At 34.2% G+C, this 26,859-nt stretch overlaps 1 protein-coding gene across 8 annotated transcripts in view; it reads right to left on the reverse strand.

Moving 5' to 3' along the window:
- The window catches only part of LOC128988701 (uncharacterized), a 146,822-nt gene that overhangs the window by 19,469 nt on the left and 100,494 nt on the right, over positions 1 to 26,859 (reverse strand). For all 8 annotated transcript variants that reach the window (XR_008490414.1, XR_008490415.1, XM_054410258.1 and 5 more), the window contains exons 10-15: positions 13,610 to 13,655; positions 11,158 to 11,226; positions 4,946 to 5,106; positions 4,169 to 4,199; positions 2,591 to 2,731; positions 1,166 to 1,276 (exon numbers count right to left, since the gene is read on the reverse strand). Coding sequence is in view for 6 of the 8 variants with exons in the window: in XM_054410258.1 (XP_054266233.1) it covers positions 1,166 to 1,276; positions 2,591 to 2,731; positions 4,169 to 4,199; positions 4,946 to 5,106; positions 11,158 to 11,226; positions 13,610 to 13,655 (559 nt within the window). In the remaining 2 variants the exon portion in view is untranslated. The remainder of the gene's footprint in view (positions 1 to 1,165; positions 1,277 to 2,590; positions 2,732 to 4,168; positions 4,200 to 4,945; positions 5,107 to 11,157; positions 11,227 to 13,609; positions 13,656 to 26,859) is intronic.

The following is a 26,859-nucleotide window of genomic DNA, read 5'->3' on the forward strand; positions in this document are numbered from 1 at the left end:
ATAAATACCCCCGCCGCAGCAAACCTGCAGACTTAGCGAATTTCCATCTGCCTGATTGGATTTAAACTAAAATGTCTCCTTAAAATATCACATTTATTCCCTATTTTAACAGAATTAGTTTAATGAGTACCTACTTAGGTTTGCTGCAACAGGGAGGGTAAAAAAGTTTTTTTTAATGTAAAATATTAAAAGGTACTGTGGTTTAGTAAGAAATTAATGTATTTTCCAAATTTGATCAAAATATGTTCATAAACAAGCAAACTACAACAGTTGACTTATTCTCCATAAGAATAACATGGGAATTTTAAAATTACAATTTCTTTGAATTTTCTCCGTAACAATTAGGCGCATAATAACGCTTCAATATACTAAATTATTTGTTTTTTTAAGCTCTACAAAATGGTTTAAAAATAAATTGTGAAATTTTGTGTTTTTAGGGTCAAAAATGGGAAAAACCTATTTTTACCCCATAAAACCCCCCATAAACCCCCGTTCCCATAGTCCGATCATGCTGGTTCGCGAACTCATTCAAGTTTATCCCGCTTTACACCTTCAAACCAAATTTTATCAAAATCGGACAAAAATTACTCAAGTTATCGTGCGGATGGACACACATATATATATATAAAAATTTGAACGAATGGTGTTTTTGGCCTCTGGGGACATCAAAATGAAAAAGTAAATCGGTCCCGGGCTTAGGTCTTACCATGAGACCTACGGTAATAGCTACTTCCCTATAGGGAAATTCGCTAAAAGAACTTTTATGGATTTTCCTTATGAATCATTTGTTGTTCAGCTGCGTTCTAAAATTAGCTTTAATCTTGTTAAACTTCATGCCCCATTCTTCCTAAATGTTTTCTCCCCTTACACATAAGGGGCTGAAAAAATATAATTAACTAGGTATACAATATACATTCATACTGACTTGCTGTGGAAGAAGCCTTTTTCCATTATTTTACTTGAAAGTAAAACACTATGTAAACTTTAATGTTAAAGGCTTTTCCCTTCAACTTTAGGCATCCTTATAAGAGGAAAGAAAGACTTTACTTCCACTTATAGTTAGTTCAAAGTTTTCTATTTTTTGATCCTATAATTTATTTTCCTGTTTGAATTAATCTTAGAAATTTCAATTAGGGATAGTTTCAATTTCATTAGGGACACCCACCTCAGCTGAAGTAGATACCCTCGTAGTGGACTTGTGAAGGGCATCCGCCTGCTCACTGACTTTCTCCAATAGTTCGATCTTCTCAGAGTCCGTGCAGAGAGGACTCAACATCTGGGGATGAAAAACAACTCATTAGTAATGGAAATATGAGTAAACCGTACTTATATTTGTGCAAAAGCATAATTTTCAGACCCAACATAGAATAATAAATGGTATCAGAAATCTGACTCATTCTTTCTCCAATCAGCTTGTCAACAACCCTTTTCATTGAGTGGTGAGAGTAACTATGATATTTTATGGGGGAAATCACCAAAGCTGCGATAACTTTTGAAACCTATTTTTTACAGCAATTTTTTAGCTGTATAATTTTGTTTAGATCCAAACGGAATATAACATACTAAGTTTTAATTAAAATTAGTCGGGTCGTTTTTTGAAAAACCCAACTTTTACGTTATTTTATGGGATTTTATTAAGAATTAAAATTTCCTAAAATATGGAAAAAACCCAAAGATACCATGGATTAGTACCCACATACTGAATTTCATCAAAATCAGACCATAGGTGTGGTCTGTAGCTTTGTACACATCTGCAAAGGCTCACAAACATAACTTCAAAAACCACTCACTTTTTGGGTTCAGGGAGACCCTAAATGGATTGAATAACCATAGGGAAACATAATCCTTTAGTAGATTTCTCATCCTTATGGAACAGCTGAAGACAATTTTATTGTTATCTCTGTACAGTGTACTGCAGAGGTCAAATTTTGTTTAAAATTTGTTTCTTGTTATTTCAGTCATTAAAAACCTCGTTTAACCAAATATTACGATCTAATTATAAACGATAACCTCGTCCCCTAGTTACACAAACAAACAGTAAAGCACTTAAATAAAAGTAACCAAATTTCGTCAACACTAGCGCCCAGTGTACAGTAGTCGCAGCTAGTCTGGACGGGGGATGTAGAGGGGAGTGTTTATTGCTCATTTCCAAAGAAAGGGGGGGGGGGAAGAAAGTTAAAGAGAAAAACTTCTAGCAAGAAAGCAAATTATAGCAGAACTACCATTACTTACAGAATATATCGCATACATTTTTAACGCTATACCTGTAACACTTAACCTATGGATTAGCAGACAGGTGAGTTGAAAACACTGTAAACTTTCTGTTCCATCCATTTGAACACCTGACATATTGAGTTTCAGCAATGAATACAAACCCTTTAAGAAGCGAAATGCTTATGGAGAACAGTCAGACTGGAATTTTGCCGCCGAAATGAGCTTCGCACGGCCGCCGCTTGGGCTCTCAATCTCTCACTCAGTCAGCTGACTTACTCGCGACAGTCTACTATCCGAAACCCAAATTTTCCCAGACCGAATTTTTAACAAAGTCATTGCGCTTCTTATAGGTTTTGTATTCATTGGTATAGTTTACCTGTATAGCCAGCTTGAGTTTGGCAAGTTCCGCTGCCATATTCTGTTCCGCTTGGTCCCTCAGTCTTCTTTGCAGTTCCGTTCTTCGCTCCAGTGTTAACTTATCAGTCTTGAAGGCTAACATTAGTGATGTGAACTTACTCTGAAATCAGACCATCAATTGAATGCAAAACAACTCTTCTAAACAACAAAGGTAGTTAAACGCCGATTATGAATTTGATTGCCTATTGTTTGGTTAGAGAACCGATAATACTATTATTGATTTCAATTGGAGAAAACTGTCAAATAGCAGCAGTGTATTTCCTAACCTGAAAATAAAAACCTGGTATTTACCAGTGTTGAAATGTGCCTTCACTGATATCAAAAATGTTATGTCTGTCGATATCCTTTTTGCTGTTAACTCATTCCTCAGGCACAAGCTTTGCCTATGTGGGAACCACCCTTTTTATGAAAATCGTATGTTATGTATTATTGGTGTATGTATTATTTGATATTTTGAAAAGGAGTGACGTCACAGCACAGCGCCGACCGAACACGTTGACCGGCAGTCTAGACACTACATCCACCCGGTCGTGACGCATCATCCCTAAGCTACCATTTTTATTTGTCTCATAGTTACTGTAAATGTAACTTTTATACGTAATGTGTTCGTTCGTTTGCGTGTTTGTGTGTAAATGTACAATATGTGTATCAACGACCTTCTGCTGAAGTGATTTTGACACGTTCTGCTGAAGTGATTTTGACATACACTGGATGCCTGAAGATGACTTCTTCATGAAGTTGAAACTAGTTGCGTGACCTTGCAACTATCGGATTACATAGAAGCAGGTATTTAAACTAATTTATACAAAAAATATAATAAACTGTTAAAATAAGTACTGTAATAAAATCTTAGCTAATACCTAGTTTTGGTTGGGGATTGAATGGAAGCTATCAAAAGCTATGCATCTCTTCTTGGTTGCAAAATATTGTACTAAAAAAAAAACTTACCTGATACGATTGTTACTGGCTGATATCAGAGTTGTTAACTAAAGCTTACCTAATTTTCATATTAGTATATTAAAAAAATATATTTTCAACTAGAGAGGCGAAAAAATACAACCAAAAATTGATGGTATGTTAAAAAACAATGTTTGCTGAAAGAAAACTGTAACCTTAAAATAATATGTTAAAACTGTTAAATTCTCAAAACTATGGATTTTTCCAATCATTACACATACCATGTTAATCATAAAACTGTTTACCATGCAATGTTTTATACCGATTCCAATAAAACGATCAAGAACTGTGGACATTGATTGCTGATTACTGTATATTTAATTGGGACTGATCAAACGATCAAATTCCAGCTTAGTCATCATGGTGTTATTCTTACAAAAATTATAATTAGCATTACAGTAACTATTTGCTTTGTTACATAATACTTAATTGTATGCAGTTTCACATAATGGCAATTAAGGCATTGTGCCAAGTAGTATGAAGACTTATTAAGCCTAGAAGTTTTTTTAAGAATTTAATTTCTTATGATTTACGCAATTGTTGAAATATTCTACAAACTACTTATAATTTCAGTTCTTACCTCTATATCAGTTTCTGTACTTTGGTTTTCCCTGAAATAAAATCATTGATATTAGATATACATTTTTATCTGTTTTATAGTTTAAAAAGTAATTAATTCGTTTGAAAGAAATTTACCTTAAGTACTTTCATAACAAAATCATAAATTAATAATTGTTGGAGGGTGAGGGGAATAGTTGTTGCTATCGGTATCGAGGATATATTTTAAACACAAACTATTTAATACTGTAGGAAAAACTTATTATTTCTTGATTTTAACTAGTTACTCTCACAAAATAAACTTAGAGGTCATGGAATAATTATTCTATTCAAAATTGAAGAGTCTGACGGGTGTATTTATTGGGCTTCACTCACCTTAGACCACAGAAAACATACTACTTAAGGATGTAGTATGTTTTGTTTTCTGTGCTTAGATTTAAGTTTTTCCAGAACTCTTTAGGAATACATAAGAGAGAAAACACAGAAAAAACAAAAACCTTAGAAAACAAAGTATGACTTTCACAATCACAGGAAATTTTTCTGATTTTGTTGAAATTCTGATTTTGTTTTCTAGGACGATTGCGTCTTTGTGTATAAAATCGTATTTGACAAGTCCTAGAACAACAGAAAAGTGAGTTAAGCCCAAAAAATTCACCTCCCAACCGTACAACTGTAGAAAAATCACGACTGTAATTTAAAACACAATGAAGAGTCTAGGTTTGCAATTAAATTGTGACAGGTTATCCTTGCTTATATTTTAACTGTGATTACATTCTCATAGCTACTGAAGTATACTCACTCCTTGCTCTGCCTGACCTCGTCCATGAGAGCACCCAGCTGTCGCAGCACAGTGTCGGAGAGGGAAGGGAAGGAGTTAGAGGCAGTCAGAGCACAAACGGACGCCAACCCTCCCGCACCTACGTCTGAGTTGGTCCTCCTCATCATGGAGCCTTCCTGCACCTGCAACAGGTCACATGATGATGACAGTGACAGAATAAACCTTGGCAACAATAACTGTTATAAAACTGGATCAATAACATGGGGACCCATAGAGTAGCGAAAAGCAATAAAGGATATAGCTTGGGGATGATTTTGAAAATTTGTTTTAAGGGTTGATTTAAGGGGGAAACAAGTCAAGGGACTTTCAATGTAGGCCCACATTAATTTTGGGGATGATTTTGAAAATTTGTAATTGATTTTGGATTTAGGTCACTTGCTATTATTTTGTTTTAAGGGGGAACGAGTCAAAAGACTTTCAATGTAGGATCTACTTGGCGGTTTGACTCTAATTGATTAAGTAACAAAGATCTTAAAAGGCAGAAACAGTAAATAATACTTTTGAATATCCACAAAGTCCAAGAAAAAACGGTATGTTAATTTTATTTCTTTCTGAGAGATTGAGACAAGTGTAAAATATTTCTTTAATTTAATATTATTATTGTGTATTATACCCATTAGAGAGAACTTTATGGGTATTTCTGTACTCTAAGATTTTATACCTTACTAATAAGTTTCCAGAGTCAATTGTCTACACTCTACAGTACCATGAACCTTGAAGGTAACCTGTATTTTAGGAACAATTTGCATCGATATATAAATTCTTGTCAACTCAAATAATAGCAATATCTGTGAGATAGATATGACACAAAGGTCAGACACTCAAATTGTGAAACAAATTTGAAGATAATATTAATAATTATTCCTCAATATTGTTGATACAACTGAAAGTATTCCCACTCAAAAGAATACAATCTTGCTCCCAGTATTCCACCGATACCAAAATAGCAATTAGTACTTCACCAGAGTACTAACTCACTTTAAAACCAAACATAACAGTATCTCCCAAGGTCACCGAATATTACAGTTATCTTGCAGCAAAGCCTACACCAATAAACTTAATGAAACCAATGAATCGACTACGATAAGAGGTGTTTGTAATTCCAGATGATCAAGATGTAACCATGAGTAGGGGAGGAGACAGGGAGAGAAGAAGGGAGAGAGGTGTCATTAAGCAATCACAAGTTCACTGTCATTACGACAGATTGCAGCCTCATCTATCATCAGCTGCTCCTATATTAGCATCCAATCATTTTTCTTTCAGTCACGACACACCGAGATTGGTTCTTTATTTTCTTCTACAGTTTACAATTAGTTTTTTTTTTTAAAGAATTTATTTGGTGTAAATACCCCTTTCCATCCATTGGGATTCTTCACAGACAAGTTAAGTAAAGAGAAAACTTAATTGCTTATGGGACCACACCGTGCGATTTTAGCTCTATTAAGCTATGACGGAAATATAGGTTTGATGATCAAGGAAGAGCCTGGGTGGCAAGCGCTGTGTAAAAAATCCTTTTGTACAGGGCACAGGGTCTTCCTCCACCATGAGCATTGTAGGGGGGAGGGGGTGCATTTTGCCCTAGACACCACTTTGGTGCACCATTAATTAAATGTTTCCTCTGTACCTTACTTCTCTAAGTTTGAAACTATAACTATGGGGCTAATAAATACTTACTTTTAAGTAGTAAAAAGCTTGATGTATAGAGTTTACGATAATACTTTAATACTTTCATATGAAATGGCGACCATACGAATGTAGGTACCTTTAAGCCAAGTATGAATGGAGACGAGTGTAGGATGAGTGGCATGATCTTGTAGTCTTGTTAGTGACTAAGGCCGACATGTTCCTTAGACATAGCTGTTAATTAATCGCATATAGCCAATGGCAACTAAGGGACCTACAGTTTATAGTGGAATCCGTACCTCATTTTTGCCTTGTAATTAACGAATTGGTCTAATTATCAGCATAGTACTGTGGATAGTCGTTGTACTCACTATTGCTACTTTACTTTAAAAATGGAACTAAAACCTAATTGTTGGAGCTATAAATATCCCTAAAAAGAAATCTGTAAAATAAACAGCATCAGTAGTTATGTTGTACTCTGTCTTCAAACCTTTTTTTATTTCAAATCAAATTTTTTCTAAAGATAGAAATATTTCTCATTGCTTTTCTCCTAAAACCGAGCCCTGTTTTAAGAGTAAATGAATATTTGGGAGTTGAATCAGAAAACAGTAAACACTGAAACCATAAAATGTAGCTTATTAAATATTTTAAGCTTAATGAAAATACCTGGGTGAGTAATGAGGAATGGTTGAATGGTCGAATAACGAATAACTCTGTTAGGATCATCCATCAAAACACAATAATCAATGATAGCTTAAACCTATATGGGAAATTCACTAAAATGAAAGCCCCCTTTTCAAACCTGGCCAAATAATAACATAGCATTTCACTCATACCTTATATGAAAACGTTTCAAACACAAAGTAAAAACCATCTGTGTAACAGCCATTAAAATAGATCAAACCACCACAAAGTAATATCACTTGGAAGGTTATTTTCTAGACAAAAGCCACTTCACTAACCTCTTTTGAGAGCCATTGTGCTCCATTTGGTGAACAACTCTTAAGGGAAGTGGATAAATTGTTTTACATTCAACATAACTTTCACTATTATGAGTTCAATGTGACATGGAGTGTTGCTGTGAGTCAAGGGAGTTGATAAGGCTTATCACATTGGCAGCACAACTGTGCCTCTCTCACTCTCACTGATACCAGTCTCTCTCACACTCACTGATACATCTATCTCGCTGTCACAGACTTCTTTGTGAATACATCTGTGTAATCATAAAACATTCTGACATATTGTGTTGCTGTGAGTCAAGGGAGTTGATAAGGCTTATCACATTGGCAGCACAACTATGCCTCTCTCACTCTCACTGATACATCCGTCTCTCTCACTCTCACTGATACATTTATCTCACTGTCACAGACTTCTTTGTGAATTGAATACATCTGTGTAATCATAAAACATTCTGACATATTGTGTTGCTGTGAGTCAAGGGAGTTGATAAGGCTTATCACATTGGCAGCACAACTATGCCTCTCTCACTCTCACTGATACATCCGTCTCTCTCACTCTCACTGATACATTTATCTCGCTGTCACAGACTTCTTTGTGAATACATCTGTGTAATCATAAAACATTCTGACATATTGTGTTGCTGTGAGTCAAGGGAGTTGATAAGGCTTATCACATTGGCAGCACAACTATGCCTCTCTCACTCTCACTGATACATCCGTCTCTCTCACTCTCACTGATACATTTATCTCACTGTCACAGACTTCTTTGTGAATTGAATACATCTGTGTAATCATAAAACATTCTGACATATTGTGTTGCTGTGAGTCAAGGGAGTTAAGGCTTATCACGTTGGCAGCACAACTATGCCTGTCTCGCTCTCACTGATAAATCTATATCTCTCACTCTCTCACTAATCACTTATACACCTCTCATTGTCACAGACTTCTTTGTGAATACATCCATGTTATCTGATAAAACATTCTGTTTGACACCTTCTGATATCCATATTCTCTTGTTTCATCTAATCACTCGTGTATTTACATTATGCATTTAAATCGGTGGTATGAGAGAGTCAAGCCAGTGTAAACTTTTGTAATCTATGTAATGTTCAAAAGCTTAATATACATCATAACAATAAATCACAGAGCTTTTGAGTTGATTTTAATTAGAGCATCAGTAGTGAGTTTAGAGTATTGACAGAACTACACCTTTCCATCCCCATTTTAAAGTTGTCTGAAGTTTTTAAGTTTTTAAATCATAGTGGGCGTAGTTAAGGTAAGCCAAAGACATATTTAAGCTGAATTAAATTATTAATTTCTGTCCAATATGCTTACTTTTTAACCAAGTAAAGATGATGATAATTGCTATTTAAACTGTGTTGTGTGATATTGGTTTGTTGTGTTACAGGTGTGTTACAGGTGTGTAATGTTTAAGAAGTCTATAAATAGTTGATTTATTTTGTACTGAAATCACACCTGGACAAATAATTTCAAACCTTTCTTTGCATGAAACTAATGACATAGACTAACCAACACAAGTAGACTTCTCATCCCATTGTAAATTTTGAAGCACGTTTTCATGTCTAGTTCATGTACGTGACACATGGGCGCTAGTGTCAACGAAACTTTGTTTCTATTATTTTAGAGTTAATTTCTTGATTTGTGCTTTACTGTTTGGTTATATAACTAGGGGACAAGTTATTGTTTATGATTAGATCGTATTATTTGGTTAAACGAGGTTTTAAATGGCTGTAATAACGGGAAACAAATTGTAAACAAAACACGACCTCTACATAAACCGTACAGAACTAAAAATAAAATTGTCTTCAGCTGTTCCATAAGGATGAGAAATCTACTAAGGGAGTATGTTTCATCTATGCTAATGATTTATTATGATGTATTCTTCTACAGTACATATAATCTTTGAGCTTGTGAATACATACCATGTTGAATTTTATACACAATAAATTCCCAATTAGACTAAACCTTGTAGACAACGATACAACAATGCATATCAGCTGAATAGCAATAAAGTGAAGAAAACAGGAACACCTAATTATGAGCTAGTTTTGTCCACAGTTTTAATAACTTGGGTTGCATAAAAAACTCTGTATTTCTTACAAATAAAAACATTTTACATATTTTCTTCTAATGTTTATGTGTGCCCCCCCCCCCCACATATTGATGACCTACAGACAGGTTTTCCCAGGCTGGTTATATCACTAGGGGAACATTCAGGTCATGGTCAACTACATCAGAGGTTCTGATCATTTATTGTCCCAAGCCAAACAATTGACCATTAATTTAATTGACTTTGAATTACAATTAAACTATTCATCCTACTGACGAATAAGTTTATTTAATTTGTATGTGTGTTTCAAGTCAATTTAAGTAGGTATGTGTTTGCCTACTCAAGTGGACCGAAATGTTTTTCTTTTACTTTAGAAGATTTACAGAGTACACATAAAAATACGAGAAGACAAGTGATAATTGAAAAGTGCATCAACAAAAAGTTTGCTTAAATCAACAAGGGAGTGTGTTTTTATAGACTAAACATACTGTACTCTTCGATTTATCATGCTATGGAGCAATTAACTGAAGGTGATTTTTAGATTAATTTCCTACAATTTTTTAGTGGCCGATTTGTAGTTTTCTAACTCATTTTTCTAACTAAACCAAGTTAAAAAAAATTAATAGAACCAACTTAGTACAACTATTTATTTTTCACAAAACTTTCAAACTTTGTCCTCTAGTATAATCAAAGAGCAAAGCACAAAGTGGAAGCCCCTACACTAAAATTAAATGAGAAATATTATTTAGTCGATTCACTGTCAGTGCTTCATATTTTACAATGTACTTCTCAGTAGGCTAGCTCAAGTCAATGGTTTAATCTTCATTACCTTTTTCATACATTTTTAATATCTTAAATCCATGTGCAAAATATTTTATTGCTTTGTAAAGTAGTAATTAAATGAAATAGGAAAACTTATAAAATGATAATGATACTCGGTGTAAATTTCCCATTTGGCAAATCTAAAAAAAAACTGTTCATAAACTTCAATTATAACCCAGGTATGAAGTTTAATCCAGATATGAAAATTGACCCAGGTTAAAATCATCAAACGTTTTTAGAAATATAACTATTTGAAATTTGAAATAACAGTTCAAATCTTAGTTATCTTAGATCTCTTTTGGATTTTAAGTTTCTAGTTTGCAAATTTTCATTATTTTAGCTCAACAAAAAAATTGCCAAACCAAACAGAACTAGTATATTTTTAACTGAACAAGTTTTCCAATCGGTTAATCCCGCTCGCAAATGATTGTTGTTTATTTGCAGTTTAAGCCAAAGTGAAAGCATTCAATAATTACTGCTGATGGCTTCAGCTGATTGCCAATTAAGTACGAAGATTAATTGATCATAATGAGCGAGGCATGCAGATAATTGAATGGTAAATCGATGTAAATATGTTTTCTGTATGAGGTTATGTTTACTCGTAAAATCACTGTATTTAACTAAGGATAATGAAGTATTTAATACAATTGGATGTAAAACTTTTTAAATATAATGTAAAATTATAAAATATAATTTACCTCAGGCTGTTTCATGTCTGAGTTGTCTGGAGATGCTATGGTAGAATCATGGTTCTGGGTTTCTGAGACCTATAAAAAAAACAAAGATTTAGACTTACTTCAGAAACCAATGGTTACTCGTTGGTCCGCTATTTTATAGGTGTAACTAGTCTATTATTAAACTTGGTACAAACATATTACAATGAGTTTGCGAACCAACATGATCATACCATGGGAACAGGGTTTTATGTGGCAAAAATTGGGTTTTCTAATTTTTGACTCTCTAATAGGGCAGAACTTACCTAAGGGCAGACGGGGCGAGCACCCCGGTGCCCCAGGCCCAAGGGGTCCCTCTCACACAGTAGTTTTTCTTAATAACTTAATAAGATTAATTAGAAGCTTACTGAATGGCCTCTCTCGTTTTGCATAGTTGAAAACTGCATTCGCTGGGAACTATGATGGATACCGGACGTTTCCGCGATCGCAACAAATCATCACGGCAGTTGCCACGCTCAATGGAAAACATTGTGAATTTTGCCGCAGTTGAATTATGATCACAGATTTATGTGGTAGCGTTCGCAAGGAATTGTCACGGGTATTGACTATTGAGATAATCATGGATGTTGCCGCCTTCAGGTAAGACACTTAGACACTTACAACGTTACTGCATTTCTGGTGTTCTGTAGAGTTACTAGACAGAAATACAGAGTTAAGTTACTTTAAAATCTGAACTACCAGAAAAATAAGCCTAAAAAACACAAGCTACACCTATATATATATTTTTTTTTTGTCCTAAGACGCTAGGCACGAGCCCGGAATTGGTTTTCACATTACTTCAGAATAGACCTAGGGCTTGCGGCATTATCACATAGATAAAATCCATTGGTGATTTGGCGGGATTTGAACCCAGGACCTCTGGAACCGAAGTCCCGCACTCTAAACACTAGACCAGCTCGCTTCCCAGCTACACCTATTACATTTAGCACACTCCTTAATGACGAATCAAAATCTGAAATAAGGACAGCCACTAACCACACCCTCTGTTTTACACTCAAAATTGACTCCATTAAGATGAATGAGTTGTAGTGACAATTAATTTGAATAATAATGAGCCGAGGTAGAATGCCCAGACTACAGGACCAGAAATACCAGTCCTCCTGTGCTGTGGCCCACATCTACCAGATCTGGGGGTGAGATATGTCACTGGTATATGAAAAACGTGAGATTAATTTTTGACCATTTGTCAAGTAGGAAATTTAAAAAAGAAAGCAGCAATTAAGGTAATAATTAAGTAATTAAGGTAATTAAGGTAAGATCTGAATTTTTGTTTGTGCAATGCCAATATTTATCATCAAAACTGGGACTTGCTATAAGACTTCCAAAGCAAAATCTTTGCTCAACTCCAAAGGTCCTACCTATAATTATTTTACAAATCGATGAGATTATTTTGAAAACTCTTGATACCTAGTTACTTTGGTAGTTTTGGAACTTACGTAAAATGTACCAGCAATTAGGGCAGTATTTAGCCAGTTTTTGTTTTGCTATGCCGAAATTTATCGTCACAACCTAGGTTGATTAAAATTTCAAATCATGTTAAAAAGTTAAATCTGAAACAAAATCATTTTTTAAATGAGTACCTAACTACTAGTTAAGCACAGTACTACTAGATTAAATAAGTACTAGTTAAGCACAACTCTTTATAAATACCATTGTAATTGGATTCTGGTTAGCTGAGTATACATGTAAAACTCCTAGTGGAATCAAACAAATCACAAAACAGCTGACAATATGCAACAATGATCGCCAATCGATAATAGAAATCAGTAACTCATCAACCAATTTTAAAGTAATAAAAATGCACAGCTGATTTCCTTGACTCCTGCTGATTATTTGTATACACTAACACTATAAACTAAAAGACCTACATAAGGCCTCCAAAATAAATTGAAAACAGCTGTTTTCACTGCAGTATAAATAAAATGAAATTTTTTAATAAGTTAACAAAAACAGCTGATACTTTAAAATCACTATTGTCAAGTTTGGAAAAAAGTGTCCTCTCAGCAAAGGACCATGAAAGGCAAGATTGACTCATTACCATCTGATCTTGCCACCAGAGTCGCTACTGGTCGATAATTGACAACAGACAACCAATCAATCAATCAGCTGTCTTCTGTTACGGAGAGAATATGATCATTAAGGCACAGCACAACCAGGTGACAACTCTAGTTAGGTTTGTTAGGCTATTAAGGTTATGTCTGGTGTCAAGACAAGCATTGAGGTTATTCAAGTCACTTCATTTGTGACAGTGCAATTAACTACGACATACTAGCTTTATCTATAAATCACATACAATCATTGAGTTTTAAACTACTGCCGTTGATTTTTATTTTTAAGTATTGTATACTAGTTTAAAAGTAAGTAAACGTTGTCTAGGATTAGGTAAGTATAAAGTAAATTAATAAATGCTACTTACAGGAGTTTCAGTAGCAGCCGGCACATCTGCCGATGGGGAAGTAACACTGGAAACAAAATAATAAATTAAAATTATATTTCTACTAAAAATCTTAAAACTGGGTGAGTTATATTCAGTATGGTAATTATATATAGCACACCGTACTGCTTTGCATGCTATTGAAACCAATTTGTGTGTTATATTGTAGTATTATTATTTTATAAACTTATTTTAACCTATTATTTGACTAGCAGAGTACCCGTCCTTCGTACAAGGGTTGGCGTATAAGTATAAAATACTTATTGTAAGACTAGATTACTTACGTCAATAGCTCATTGAATTTCATTTAATGTTTTCAGTACATGTTTCGACACATTGTCATCCTCAGCTGAGTACTAGTGAAGTTTTTATTCACCATATGGTTTCGTCAATGTTCAATTAAATAACACGTAACACGAACACGTAACACACATACGACACGACACGGAACATATACATTTAAAACACGTAAAGCTTTAGACATGCAGGCCTGCTCGAACAAAACACACGGTCACGCCGCGGGTCGGGGACAGACTGACCTCAGTAGTCAGTCTGTCCCCGACCCGCGGCGTGACCGTGTGTTTTGTTCGAGCAGGCCTGCATGTCTAAAGCTTTACGTGTTTTAAATGTATATGTTCCGTGTCGTGTCGTATTTGTGTTACGTGTTCGTGTTACGTGTTATTTAATTGAACATTGACGAAACCATATGGTGAATAAAAACTTCACTAGTACTCAGCTGAGGATGACAATGTGTCGAAACATGTACTGAAAACATTAAATGAAATTCAATGAGCTATTGACGTAAGTAATCTAGTCTTACAATAATATATACAGCTCAGGGGCTTAACAATGAATTTAAATAAAATACTTATTTCAGTTATACTCGTACTTTACGTTTGTAATGGGAGGGGAAATGAATTAAGAAAATTTTGTTTACGGTATACTATAGAATAGCACATCTACCAAGTCATAATGTTCTACCACTGCACCTAAACAATAGAAAAAAGTAAAGTTCTCAGGTTTTTGTTGCTACTTGGTTCAAATTAGCTGTTGTCATAAATTCCCTGTTAGTAAACCTTATAACATTTTAATACTATTGAATATCATAGAACCAAATTGTTTAGTTGAAACAGCGGCAAAATTCTTTAATTCCTTTTAAATATGAATACAGTACTCATACGGTTAACATCATGGGAATCTATAAGGCCACTGGGGCGGAGCCCAAAAGGATTTTTGAGATAAGAATATGTCTATATGTTAATCGAGAATGTGAGCTATCATAATACCAAATATCAACCAAATCCAACCAGTACGGTAACTAATGCGTGATCGAACTTCAAACAAACACACAAACTTCTCATACATTGTAGTATGATAACTTTGTTATTGTAACTCATTATGGAGAACTTCTGGTATATATCAGTGCATTGTTGTTTTGCTTGTGTGTTTGTTTCTAATGTACATGATAGCTTCTGAACCATCTTGGCTTGGCTGAAATTTGAACTAAAGATACCACTAACCCAGCCTACTCATAGGTCGATTCTGGTCGATTCGTGTAATTTAATTTTTTGGGCGCCCCATGGACGTAACGGGATTGGAGTTGGAGCTTTAAGGAGGTAAAATCTTATCGTCCAACCAAAATTACCTACAATGTTTACATCTGCACTATTTTTTTATAATATTGTGATTAGTAAACATTTTAATCAAGCAGAACCATACAAAGTCCGTTGTTACATACGATTTCACTTGGTAACCAGGGCCGAACTTACCTAGGGGCGGACGGGGCGAGCGCCCGGGGCCCCCGGGCCTAGGGGGGCCCCGAAAGGGGCCCCTTGCACAGTAGTTTTTATTAATTTCTTCGAAAATTAATCAGACACTTACCGAATGGCCTTCTTTTTTAACAGCTTTATTGTCGTTATCCTATATTTAAGGTTATTGTTAGGTGAATTTAAGGTATCACTAAATTCTTGACTCTAAGGGACTTTTCCTCAGGGTTGCACTGGGCCCCGCGCTTGGACCTAGTTTACACGAGCATACTCTAGCATACTCTAGCTGTGACGGACCAGTTTGAGTTTCAATGAAGCCGTTCACACAAACGTACGGCCGCGGCGATCGAGTTGAATGGGGCCCCTTCGCTTGGGGCAAAAAATACAATAAATAATATGAAAACTCTTGTTCTGACGTAGAACGTAACCTGTACAATTGTGTTGGGTTAAATGGAGATTCAATGGAGTTCTAATACTTTTGAAAAATAAAAACATTGCTCTGTTTATGTTTTATTAGATGTTATTCTTTTACCTCTAAGTATATGCCAATCACGATTTTAAGGGGCAGAAGTATTATATTAACCATTCAATTAAAAGGTTTTGTAAAATAGTAATTAAGTTATACGTCAAAATTTGGATCTTCAATTTAGTCGTTAGAGTCAAAATCATACAGCACCAATAGGATAAAAAATCTATATAGACATTTTATGACAACTAGGGTCGTCTGATGTTAACAAAAATTACATTATTTGTAAGCGGGCGAGCGTTGTCGACTGAAATCGTAAAAAAGCAACAAGCAGATGCAACAATAAATGATAATGAGCTGATAAGGGATTCTGTCTAGTCCTGTCTGTCTCACGCACGCGCATACAATGCCTTATCGCCTATCCAAAACAATTTAAATCACTTACTCCCAGTGTTTTTTTGGTTGACATTGTCGTACTTTTGTGTTGTATTTTAAAATAATTCTGCAAACACTACAAAGAACAAATTAATGTTGTATTGAATGTTATGTTTGTGCTGTATTAATCTGAGATATTGAATACATTTAAACATCTTTCAGTTACTCATATAAATGGTTAGCTTGTGATTGGTTATTAGACTTGTATTGTAACATTTTACTCGTCAAGAAAAAACTCAATCTCGTTAAAGTTCAATGGTACTTTTCATGCTAGGACTTTATCATAATATACAAACGAGAATTCCATGCCAAAACCACTATGAAAATAAACATAAGTCATAGTTTATGGTTTTATAGTTTTAGTGCAGCCAAGAAATGTAGGAAAAGGGGGTTTTAATTGCCATGCCAACGTATCAGAGTGGGAAGTGACATTTATTTATAGGGAAAATAACTATGTTCTAAACCTTATAATGGTTAATCTATAAAAAGTAAACTTTAAAATTGTTTTGACTTGTATCTTATAAACTTAATAAAAGAATTGTTAGTAAAATTATAGTAAGTTATAAAATATATTAAAGCTTAAAAAGTTTATGCATTATCTCTGACTTACATCACGTGTTTAAATGTAACTTATTCCATTAATTAATGTTAGTTATTTTTTATTTGTGTTTTTATTCAAGCACCAAATAGAATGTGTATTTAAAAAAATTAAATTAAACCTTTTACAAGTACGTGTTATTTTATCTATAGTTTTAATTATTTGTTACAAAGGATATTACATTTTAATGTATTGCAAACAAATGTGTAATGTACCTGCTAGGTATATTAAAATTTTATAAATACAATTACAACAAGAACAAATCATAACATGACACCGTACATTGTAGCTATTTTCAGACTTAAAATATTACATAAAATTAGTTTATGCAAAATACAGCATACTATTCTAACAGGTTAACATATTAATTCACCTTGAAATTGCCTATTTAAAATTAGTGTGCATGTAATATGCGTTACATTGTGTACCGTATTTGTTATCGTATAATCATACTGGGGGCCCCATCGGCAAATTCGCCCGGGGCCTCTGAAGTCCTAAGTCCGGCCCTGTTGGTAACTCATTTATGCTGCGCACACCAAGCCAAACCAACTTGTATAACCTGTTTATTCCACATGGTAATTTGATTAGATTCAGTGATTACAGTGAATGTTGTATTATAAGTGAAGAGCGATTTCGCCCCTTCTCTTATACAGTTTAGGAGAGGAGAATCGACAGAGGAATCCCCCGAGACAGGTTAGTGAGTTGAAATATCGTCAGGTTTGGATGTTAAATTAAATCAATGTTTCGTAACACATTGGAATTCACTGATAGCCTTTTAACTGTTTGGCATTTACGATTTCGTAAATGGTTTGGTTTTCTGGTTTTATGGTGAATTCAACTATTCATTAACTGACTTACATAATTAGGTCGGAATTGATTGTGTATTTCAGGCAGTCTAGAAAAAATGTGCATATTTTTGTTGGTCGTGTATATTTATTTAAAGTGTTAGTTATTGAATTTAATGTCCTAATTCAGGCATATTTTAGTTCTCGCTATACCAAAATTATAACTTGTAAGTCGTGCTATACAGCTTGGACAGCTTATAACTTATAATTACTACATTTACTGGGGACATGATATTTCAAGGGGGTGGCTTTTTAGCTCTACAAGAGTAACAGATATGAGGTTTTTTATATCTATATACAAATCCCAAAGTACCCATAAACTTTTGAGAAAACTACAAGTCACACCCCCATAAACCATATACTTAAAATGTTCGTCATCACGAGAAACCTTGCGCAAAATTATCCATTTTTTCATAAATTTTCCTTTCCATAATTGCTTTCTAAAGGGAACTTTCCATACACTTATGTTAAAAATACCTCATTTGTTCTTATTTGTGTGTTATTATTTCAATTTATTACCTTATTAAAATCTGGTGTGATTATTTGTTTGTAATGCTGCATTTTGTATGGTTTATTTCAGCTTAACTTAACAAATCAATAGTTTTATTAATACTTATGAAGTCAAACTGGTTGAAGCCCGTGGGTAACAGCTAGTTAATTATAAAATACCATAGTAAATATTAAAATGCAATGATTTGCTACAGTATTAAAAGTCGAAGAGGTCAATTGGATTCACACTGATGTATTCTACATCGTAAACAAAGAAATCAAAATTATTCTTGATTTTCACAACGCTAGATGGGAATCTTATACTTGAATCTACAAAGCAACTAATTCAAACGTCTCTATCCACCAGCTGACATCGATGTATAATCAGCTGATCGCTATGCATGTGACGTAAGTGTCTATTAGTTGTAATCTCTAATATCGCTAATCAAGAGCAGTTCCAAGATGGCGGCCTCCATGGAAAGTCGGTTGTAGGCCATTGCCGTGGTAAGGCACCACGGACACACCTATGTACATTGTATCACCGAATACAATACGATATATCTATAATGTGACGCATTGTTGAATGCCTAAGTAGTGTCTTGATGGCTCTTAAATTTTCTAGATTTACGATGCCGACTGACTTGCATACCATACGTTTAAGGTATTGAATGGCTGAGTTGTTGACTTAGATCAGCTGGTGCTGTTAGAACCATTTACTAAAACCGAACTCAATGACAGTTGGGTATAATTTCGAACAACCATAAAGATACGAGAAGATACTGACTTATCTCTGGATCGAACCGTCAACCCCATGGTTAGTAAGAACATTTGAAACCAATAACCTGTGGTTTTTAACACAAACCAAAACAAGTACATACATTTTCTGAAGGGACAAACCAAGCTGTTATTTTGGCAGCCCTGCCTCCATTACTTCATTGGCGATCAGCTGATGTGCATTTTAGCATTGTTGTCTACACGGTTTAGTGTTATTGGACATTTACTGTACAGGGTGAATTTTAAATGAGTTCCCCCCCTACTTTTTTCTACATTTCTTAAGATATCATCTCCGGACCACGTCAGATCATTGTTGAGTAGTAAGTACTTCATTTTGACTGGGTATACATTTTTGGCCGCCATCTTGGATCCGCCATATTGGATACAAAGTTTTTTTTTCAAATGTAAAGGTAGGGTTGTGACCCATTATTTCAAACTAAAATTTTACGCTGATTACAATGCCGCAATTAGTTCTTAAAAATCTTGATTCGTTCTAAAGTTTTGAGGACTTTTTATAACTTTATTTTAAGCCCATTTTAACATTGTGTATTAACAAACTAAGACCATAATCTCAAAATAGTGCTAGATAAAGATAAGTATACACCACCATTCATTGTTGACATATTTTCACTTGGTTATGACGGATGTAGTTTTTTCAGCCGCCATCTTGGAGCCGCCATTTTGAAATGTGATCAATTAATTTAAATATGAAGGTGGTGTTGTGACCCATCATTTTGAACTACTTTTTTATACTGGACTCAATGCTGCAATCCGTTTTTGGTTATCAAGATTTCTTGATGAAATATTAAAATACCGTACTGTTATTTAAAATTTCAATATTTCAAAATCCAAAGATGCAAATGAAAAACGGATTGTGGCATTGAGTTCAGCATAAAAAAGTAACTCAAAATGATGGGTCACAACACCACCTTCATATTTAAATTAATTGATCACATTTCAAAATGGCGGATCCAAGATGGCGGCTGAAAAAACTACATCCGTCATAACCAAGTGAAAATATGTCGACAATGAATGGTGGTGTATACTTATCTTTATCTAGCACTATTTTGAGATTATGGTCTTAGTTTGTAAATGCACAATGTTAAAATGCGCTAAAAATAATGTTATAAAAAGTCCTCATAACTTTAGAACGAATCAAGATTTTTTAAAACTAATTGCGGCATTGTAATCAGCGTAAAATTCTAGTTTGAAATAATGGGTCACAACCCTACCTTTACATTTGAAAAAAAAAACTTTGTATCCAATATGGCGGATCCAAGATGGCGGCCAAAAATGTATACCCAGTCAAAATGAAGTACTTACTACTAAACAATGATCTGACGTGGTCCGGAGATGATATCTTATGAAATGTAGAAAAAAGTAGGGGGGGAACTCATTTAAAATTCACCCTGTATATAAGACTCATGGCGTTTTTACAATGAGAGTCTGACCTCACAATAAAACTAGGTACCCCTTCTTTGTGTATTCCAAACATATATATTTCATCGAAGATGTTATTCGAGCTACCGGAATGGCAAATCGCTTAGCAAAGACCTTATCTTTGATTGATACACTCATATACAATGGATACGTCAATTCAGTGTATTCATAGTCAAAGGTATATCAATCGTAGCCTACGGGTCTTCTAAGCATGTTGATGTCTCTTATCATAAGCCTTGTTGTATATCATATGATATACATGTATACGGGTACAGATATAAAACTAACTTTGAACAAACGAAAACCTGAATTATGTATCAGGATAGCAGGATTATAATTACCTAGGTTTATAAGAAGAACATTTATTTTTTTTTATTGTATATACTCTCTTAAAAACGTGTAACAGTGTAACATCCAACTAAAGAAATACTAAACTTATAAATTGATATAATTGTAAAAATATTATTTGTGATTCTTTAACTATAAAACATCTGACATGTCACTCGTAATTTATTGTGTAAAACTAGAATCATCAGCTGGGCTGATCAACACAATTTACACTACCATGTGTTATGCATCTTAACGTTTTCGTTTTGTGTAACAAAGTTTGCTTGATAATATATAATTAATTATTGCTTTTAGCGTGAGAATGTTATAAATTTACAGGGTACAGATGTTTTTACTATTTTTTAAATCACAGCAGATTTACAATGATTTTAGTGTACTGATAACGAACATAACCTTCAAGTCATGAACGAGAGAATTTAGTTACCAACAAATCTAATTTTACAACTATAGGTATAAAAAAATACACATACCTGTAGTTAAATTATTACTGTCCTAATTTAATAACTTATTTCGTAGGCACAACTGATAATATAACAAGAATAAAGACATGTATTTAAGATAATGATCATTAAACGTCTGTCCATTGATAGTAGTAAGCGCGTACAGTAATGACCTTGGCACAAACACGATAAGACATGTTTTGGCGATAATAATAATGACATACAAGGTTGTGTCTTGTATTGTTGTTCTGTCATTTAACAAGAATACACAGCCTGCAGCGTTTAGCTTACAACTGTCATTAACTTTAATGAAAATAATGGGACATGGCTGGTATAAAAACAACAAATTTGTCAAGTTTTGAAGCTGATTAATTTGGGAATGTGTTTCTAATAAGAGGTTTGATTAAAGTGATCGTCGAATGAAATATATCATTGCAGTTTTTGATTGCTCTTAAATAACTAATCTTTGAGATTTGATTTGATTTAACACACAATTCTTAGTATCTATTGCAATTTACCAAATATTCAAATATTCTTAGTTATGAAAAGATTAATTTATATATAAATAATTCTTAGCATTTGTATCATACGATTATCATGATTGTGAGTTAGGATTCGATTAGTGATGCGAATAAAAATTTAAATAGAAAACTGTCACTATTTTCGGTCACAAATTCAAAATTGTATACTGTCATAGGTTTTTCATCCTGATAGATTATAAATTGAAAACAATTATAAGTTCTGATCGGTAAATGTAGAGTGAGTTTTTATTTAGCAATCTTGTAAGTTATTGCTACTTCACCAGCATTACTTTTCTAGTCCAGCTAACCTAATAAATCGTTTTTTTATCCGGTTTCCCAACCAACACCAAAGTGGATACTCTAAAAGTGTCCTGAAATTAAATTAAAACATTTACTCGATATAAGCTAACTTATATGTAACTAGGAACGAAGCACGCATCACAGGCTTCAGACTTTACCATCGGAAGCCCACTTTTGGTAAAAAACATTAAGTAGAATAGGTAAACTGAGGCCGATCAGGGTGGACCCTTTCTTCTTTTCTAATACAACTTCTCAAAATCATTTTCCAACACAGAATATAAACCCACAGGATCCTGGCACACACAAACTATTAAATCCACAAAATCTGCAAAAAACAACACCTTCACAACTCTAAAGCTCGACTCGCTTATCCATCGATAACAAAAACTAAACTCTTTATTTTTTAAATTCAGTTCAATTTTGTAAGACAGAGTCGCACTCTGAGATGAGTATTTTAGGCTGGATTATAAGCGAATGATGAGTGTAGAATGGAATGATCTGATCAGATGTTTCATTATTAAAGCCGAATGATCAAGAACAGCTGATTTCAACTTCGCACCATCTAACATTAAACAACATGAAATATCCCAGTACACCATAAATTCATACATGCTAAATTTAGCAAACCCGAGTCAACCGGGCATTGGAATGACGTCACTGCGAAGAAATAACGTCAACTGCGAATTTGAGGAAGAGCAAAGACCGCTTTCTAATTTAGTCAAAGCTAATTGAACAGTCACTGAGGGGGGGGGGGTCTCAAGGTGTCAACCTGGACCAACTTTTGAGTGAATGTTAAAACTCACTTGTAAATCTAGCCATCTGTAATAAACCGTAGATTGATGGGAAAATATGAAAACTTTCCTGCATCGACGACTACAGATGCAACCAATTTTATCATGGTCATCACAACAATTCTGGAGGCAACAGTAAATAAAAACCAATTGCACAAGTTACCAAAATTACACGATTTTTACAATTTACTTTCTTTTTTTTTTAGGGAGAGGAGGTAAAATGCTTTTACGCACACTGGTAGCCAGCCTGTGGTATGAGCATGAGCTGAACGTGTATACCCAATGCTATAATTCATTAGCTCGTTATTTATTAAACAATCCTTTCACAAGACCTTCAAATCTAACACGCGACCAACCGAATACAAGGTTTATTCTGTCTGGTAACGGATCTGAAATTGTGACCGACATCCTTTAAAGTTACAAGTCCGTTCATAGTTCATAAACCAAAGAGAAGATAATTTCTGAAAGCAAAGTTCATAACATAACCATATATTTGACATAAAACTTGTTTTCATACTAGTAGCTTCGCAGCAGGGCATAACTATTGAATATAATAATTTAGTTGTTTTGAGCTTCTGCAGAAACACATTCATAGTACTATCACTGATTATAAAATATAATATAATTTTTATAATCAATGGTCTCTATACAGGAATGATGAATGGACAAACGAATAAAATGTTTTTCTCATATATAGGCTACACAACGTTGGCTAGATTTTAACGTAATTAAACAATTGTCAACCCTATATTCACAAAAGCCTCCTAGGATAAGAATAGATAAGTGAAAGAAAGAGGATACACAACTTACTTGGTTTGACCACAAAATAGGAATACAATGTCTGTCTTTATTTTTTTGTTTTAAGAAAATCTTATTCAATTGTTTTGAGTCAGCAGTATAAAAGCTTGGTTCTAATAATTTTCTGAATTGTAGTTTCTTTTGTACTATGTAGTTTATTATTGTTTTCCTGTTGTTGCCATGGACACCAATTATTGGTGTTTACTTCCAGACTACGCCTCAGAACTTTATAAGTGGAGCTCTAGATCAATATCGAAACGAGAAAAGAACTTCTGTAGCAAATCCTGGATACTTAAATTATCTTTGAGCAGTTACAGCTGATTTCGTATAATAGACAGATACTTTATTTTTATGTATCAGTCTTAAATTGTCATGTGTTATTATGATCGTAGATAATAAAACAGCTGGTCGAGTTCAGTAACAAAGTTCATATCATCTCAGACCATTCTACACTCATATTTCGTTTAAATAGCACCTAGGTGGCGTCCCCATCACAATAATTGACAAAAAACATTAATATCAGTGAGCATATGAGTTACTATACCAACTTGAAATTTATAAAATGCAAATAAAGTTACTCTACGGCTAATATTTTGTGACGAAAATAACGCAAATGTGAAAGGCTCAATCAACTAATGGTGGCTTTTCAATACACCGAAGTGCTCATTCGTCATTCAAGCTTCGATTGGTATTGGAGACATTTCTATCCAGTGAATCACAACTTTAGGTTATTAAAGCACCAATATTAATTATACTTTTAGTCATCGTGGTGTAATATACAAACATATTAACATAGGTATGTTCTTTGTAATAGAAGATTGTAGTAATGTTTTTATATAGTACTAAATGAGTACTAGTTTTTATATAGTACTATGATCAACTCTGACTTGTAAGTTTCCTATTATTTTATGTATTACTCCATGCGTTGGGCCGATGGCTCTTTCTCAAAATATACCAAGATGTCGAGCAACCAAGGTCTTTTAATTATTAAGGCCCTACAAGTCCGACTAGCCTTAGTTCAAAGATTATTACATATTTGATTTCCACAGCTAGCCAGAGATATGAAAATGGAAATCGGTTGATTTTCTAACATTAAATTATAAGAAAGGTATTTTATAAACCAGAGGGGTATAATTGAGGTTTCTCTCTGAAATTAATGGCGGGGTTCTACAATTTCAAAAAGTGGATTAAAACCTTCTCTTCCACGTCCACTTTCCGATGCGAAGTTTATAGTATTAGTAGGACTTAATTTTATAGATAGAATTGCAATATTTACAATAACCTTCAAACAGTAGTTTATACAGCATTGTGGATTATACCATTTTGTTTGAAGTTAAAAGGACCATAAAATACTCAATTTTAATCCAAATCATTCGAGCTGTTTTTTAGTCCAATTTTTATTTTATTGCAATACTTTTACTATATTTATACCATAATTATAACTATGTATAGGGGTAGAAAGTGAAAATAAAACATTGAAACCACACTATTAAATACTGCACCACATTTGGTCAGGGATATAACTATAATAGTTACCACACAATTACAACTGTGGTTGTACTAGTAATGTAACTAGTGTTCGGGGAGGTGGAAAGCTATTATCGTGGGCGTCACATTCTACGCAAAACTATAATTGTCATACATATTAGAACGTTCATAGAAATATAAAATACGAACTTCAGGAGTTCCCTTTAATGATAAACCAGAAAAATCCAGGTAAATCTTTCCTAACAAGTTACGTATTCATCAAAGTTATAATTTATCTAGCCTACGGACATGAGAGTTAAATCCAGCTTCACCGAGCGAAGAACAAAATCAAATATCACCCGCTTTGATATTCACAAAAGAATCAGAAATTGGTTTCAAAATATCTGTTTACATTTTTAACTGCGCTTCTGTTTATCTTCAATTCCAATGTTCTAAAGTTTGTTAAACGGTAGTAGTTCTCTTTCTGACGGCAGTGAGGAAGAGTTTTTTCATGTATAATATAATATTTGACTACATAACTTAGTGGTACAATATCGTCTGGTAAAATATGCAATAACTGTCGGGGGATCCAAATGCCTATAGTGTCCACCTTCAAATCTGAAGGTCGATGGCGATTCCAAGCGAGATAGTCAACAGAACCAATGCCAGTTGTCATTGGTCTATTAAATTATATTATCTAACGAATGGTCGGCAATAAGCTACAACAGATTAAATCGATACATAATTTCGATAATAACATCTGATCATTAACAATCGATTTTAACAACTGAGTTTACAACAGCGTAAACAGCTGATTTTTACACCTGAGGGTGTGATCCATATGTACTTCAAAGTAAGAAAGTTTCTTTTGCTCCAACAACCCAGATAAATGACGTGTTCAAGTAGTGTAAATTAGCGCGAAAATCAGACTCAGGTGGTCTAAGATGTAAAGGAACCGAAAGATAATGAGGACCAATACACAAGAAATGTAGGTTGAGATCTGTCAGAGCCGGACCGAGGCGGAGTGAAAGTGGTTCAGCAATGCTCATATAGAGAAGGTCGCACATCTCCTGTGGTTGGGAGATATGAGGCTGTAGTAGGCGTCTATTGCAACTGTGGTTGTACCTATATAGATAATGCACCAAGCCACCAAGTGTGGTCAGGAGATTCAGAACCATAGTAGGAGTCATATTGTTGCAACCGTTGTTGTATTGATCATGAGTGGCTAAGAAGTTGAGGACTATGGTAGGCGGTCGTAATTGCTATACAGACGTTCATAATATACTTTACCGTTGTTATAAATTATCCTAGTCGTAGTTAAAATACTGGTATGGACGGTACAAATTCGATACATTTGGCCAAGATAAACTACTGTAGAATATTTTTTTTACTTTCTTCCCATATACCACATAGTATATGAAGAAAGTATTGTTTCGTAAAAATTTTAGAGTTTGAGTGGATGTATACGTTTTGAGTCCCTCTGAACCCAAGCCCCCCTCTGAATTGGTTTTCGAAGTGATGTCGGTGTGTGGATGTGTACAGAGCTACGTACCCCACCTGTAGTCCGATTTTGATGAAATTTGGTATGTAGGTACAAATCCATGGCGTATCTCCAGGATTTTTTCATTTTTATATTTAATGTAATTTTCTCATAACCCCCAAAAAATAACGACAAAAACAAATTTTCTCGAAAGTGGCCCGAACGGTTTTCATAAAACTTTTGTTTTGTCCTTTAAATTCTGAACAAAATGGTA

Source organism: Macrosteles quadrilineatus, unplaced genomic scaffold (assembly GCF_028750875.1).
Source record: "Macrosteles quadrilineatus isolate MER2022 unplaced genomic scaffold, UCM_ALF_1.0 Scaffold_3__2_contigs__length_128488019, whole genome shotgun sequence".
NCBI classification, from domain to species: Eukaryota; Metazoa; Arthropoda; class Insecta; order Hemiptera; family Cicadellidae; genus Macrosteles; species Macrosteles quadrilineatus.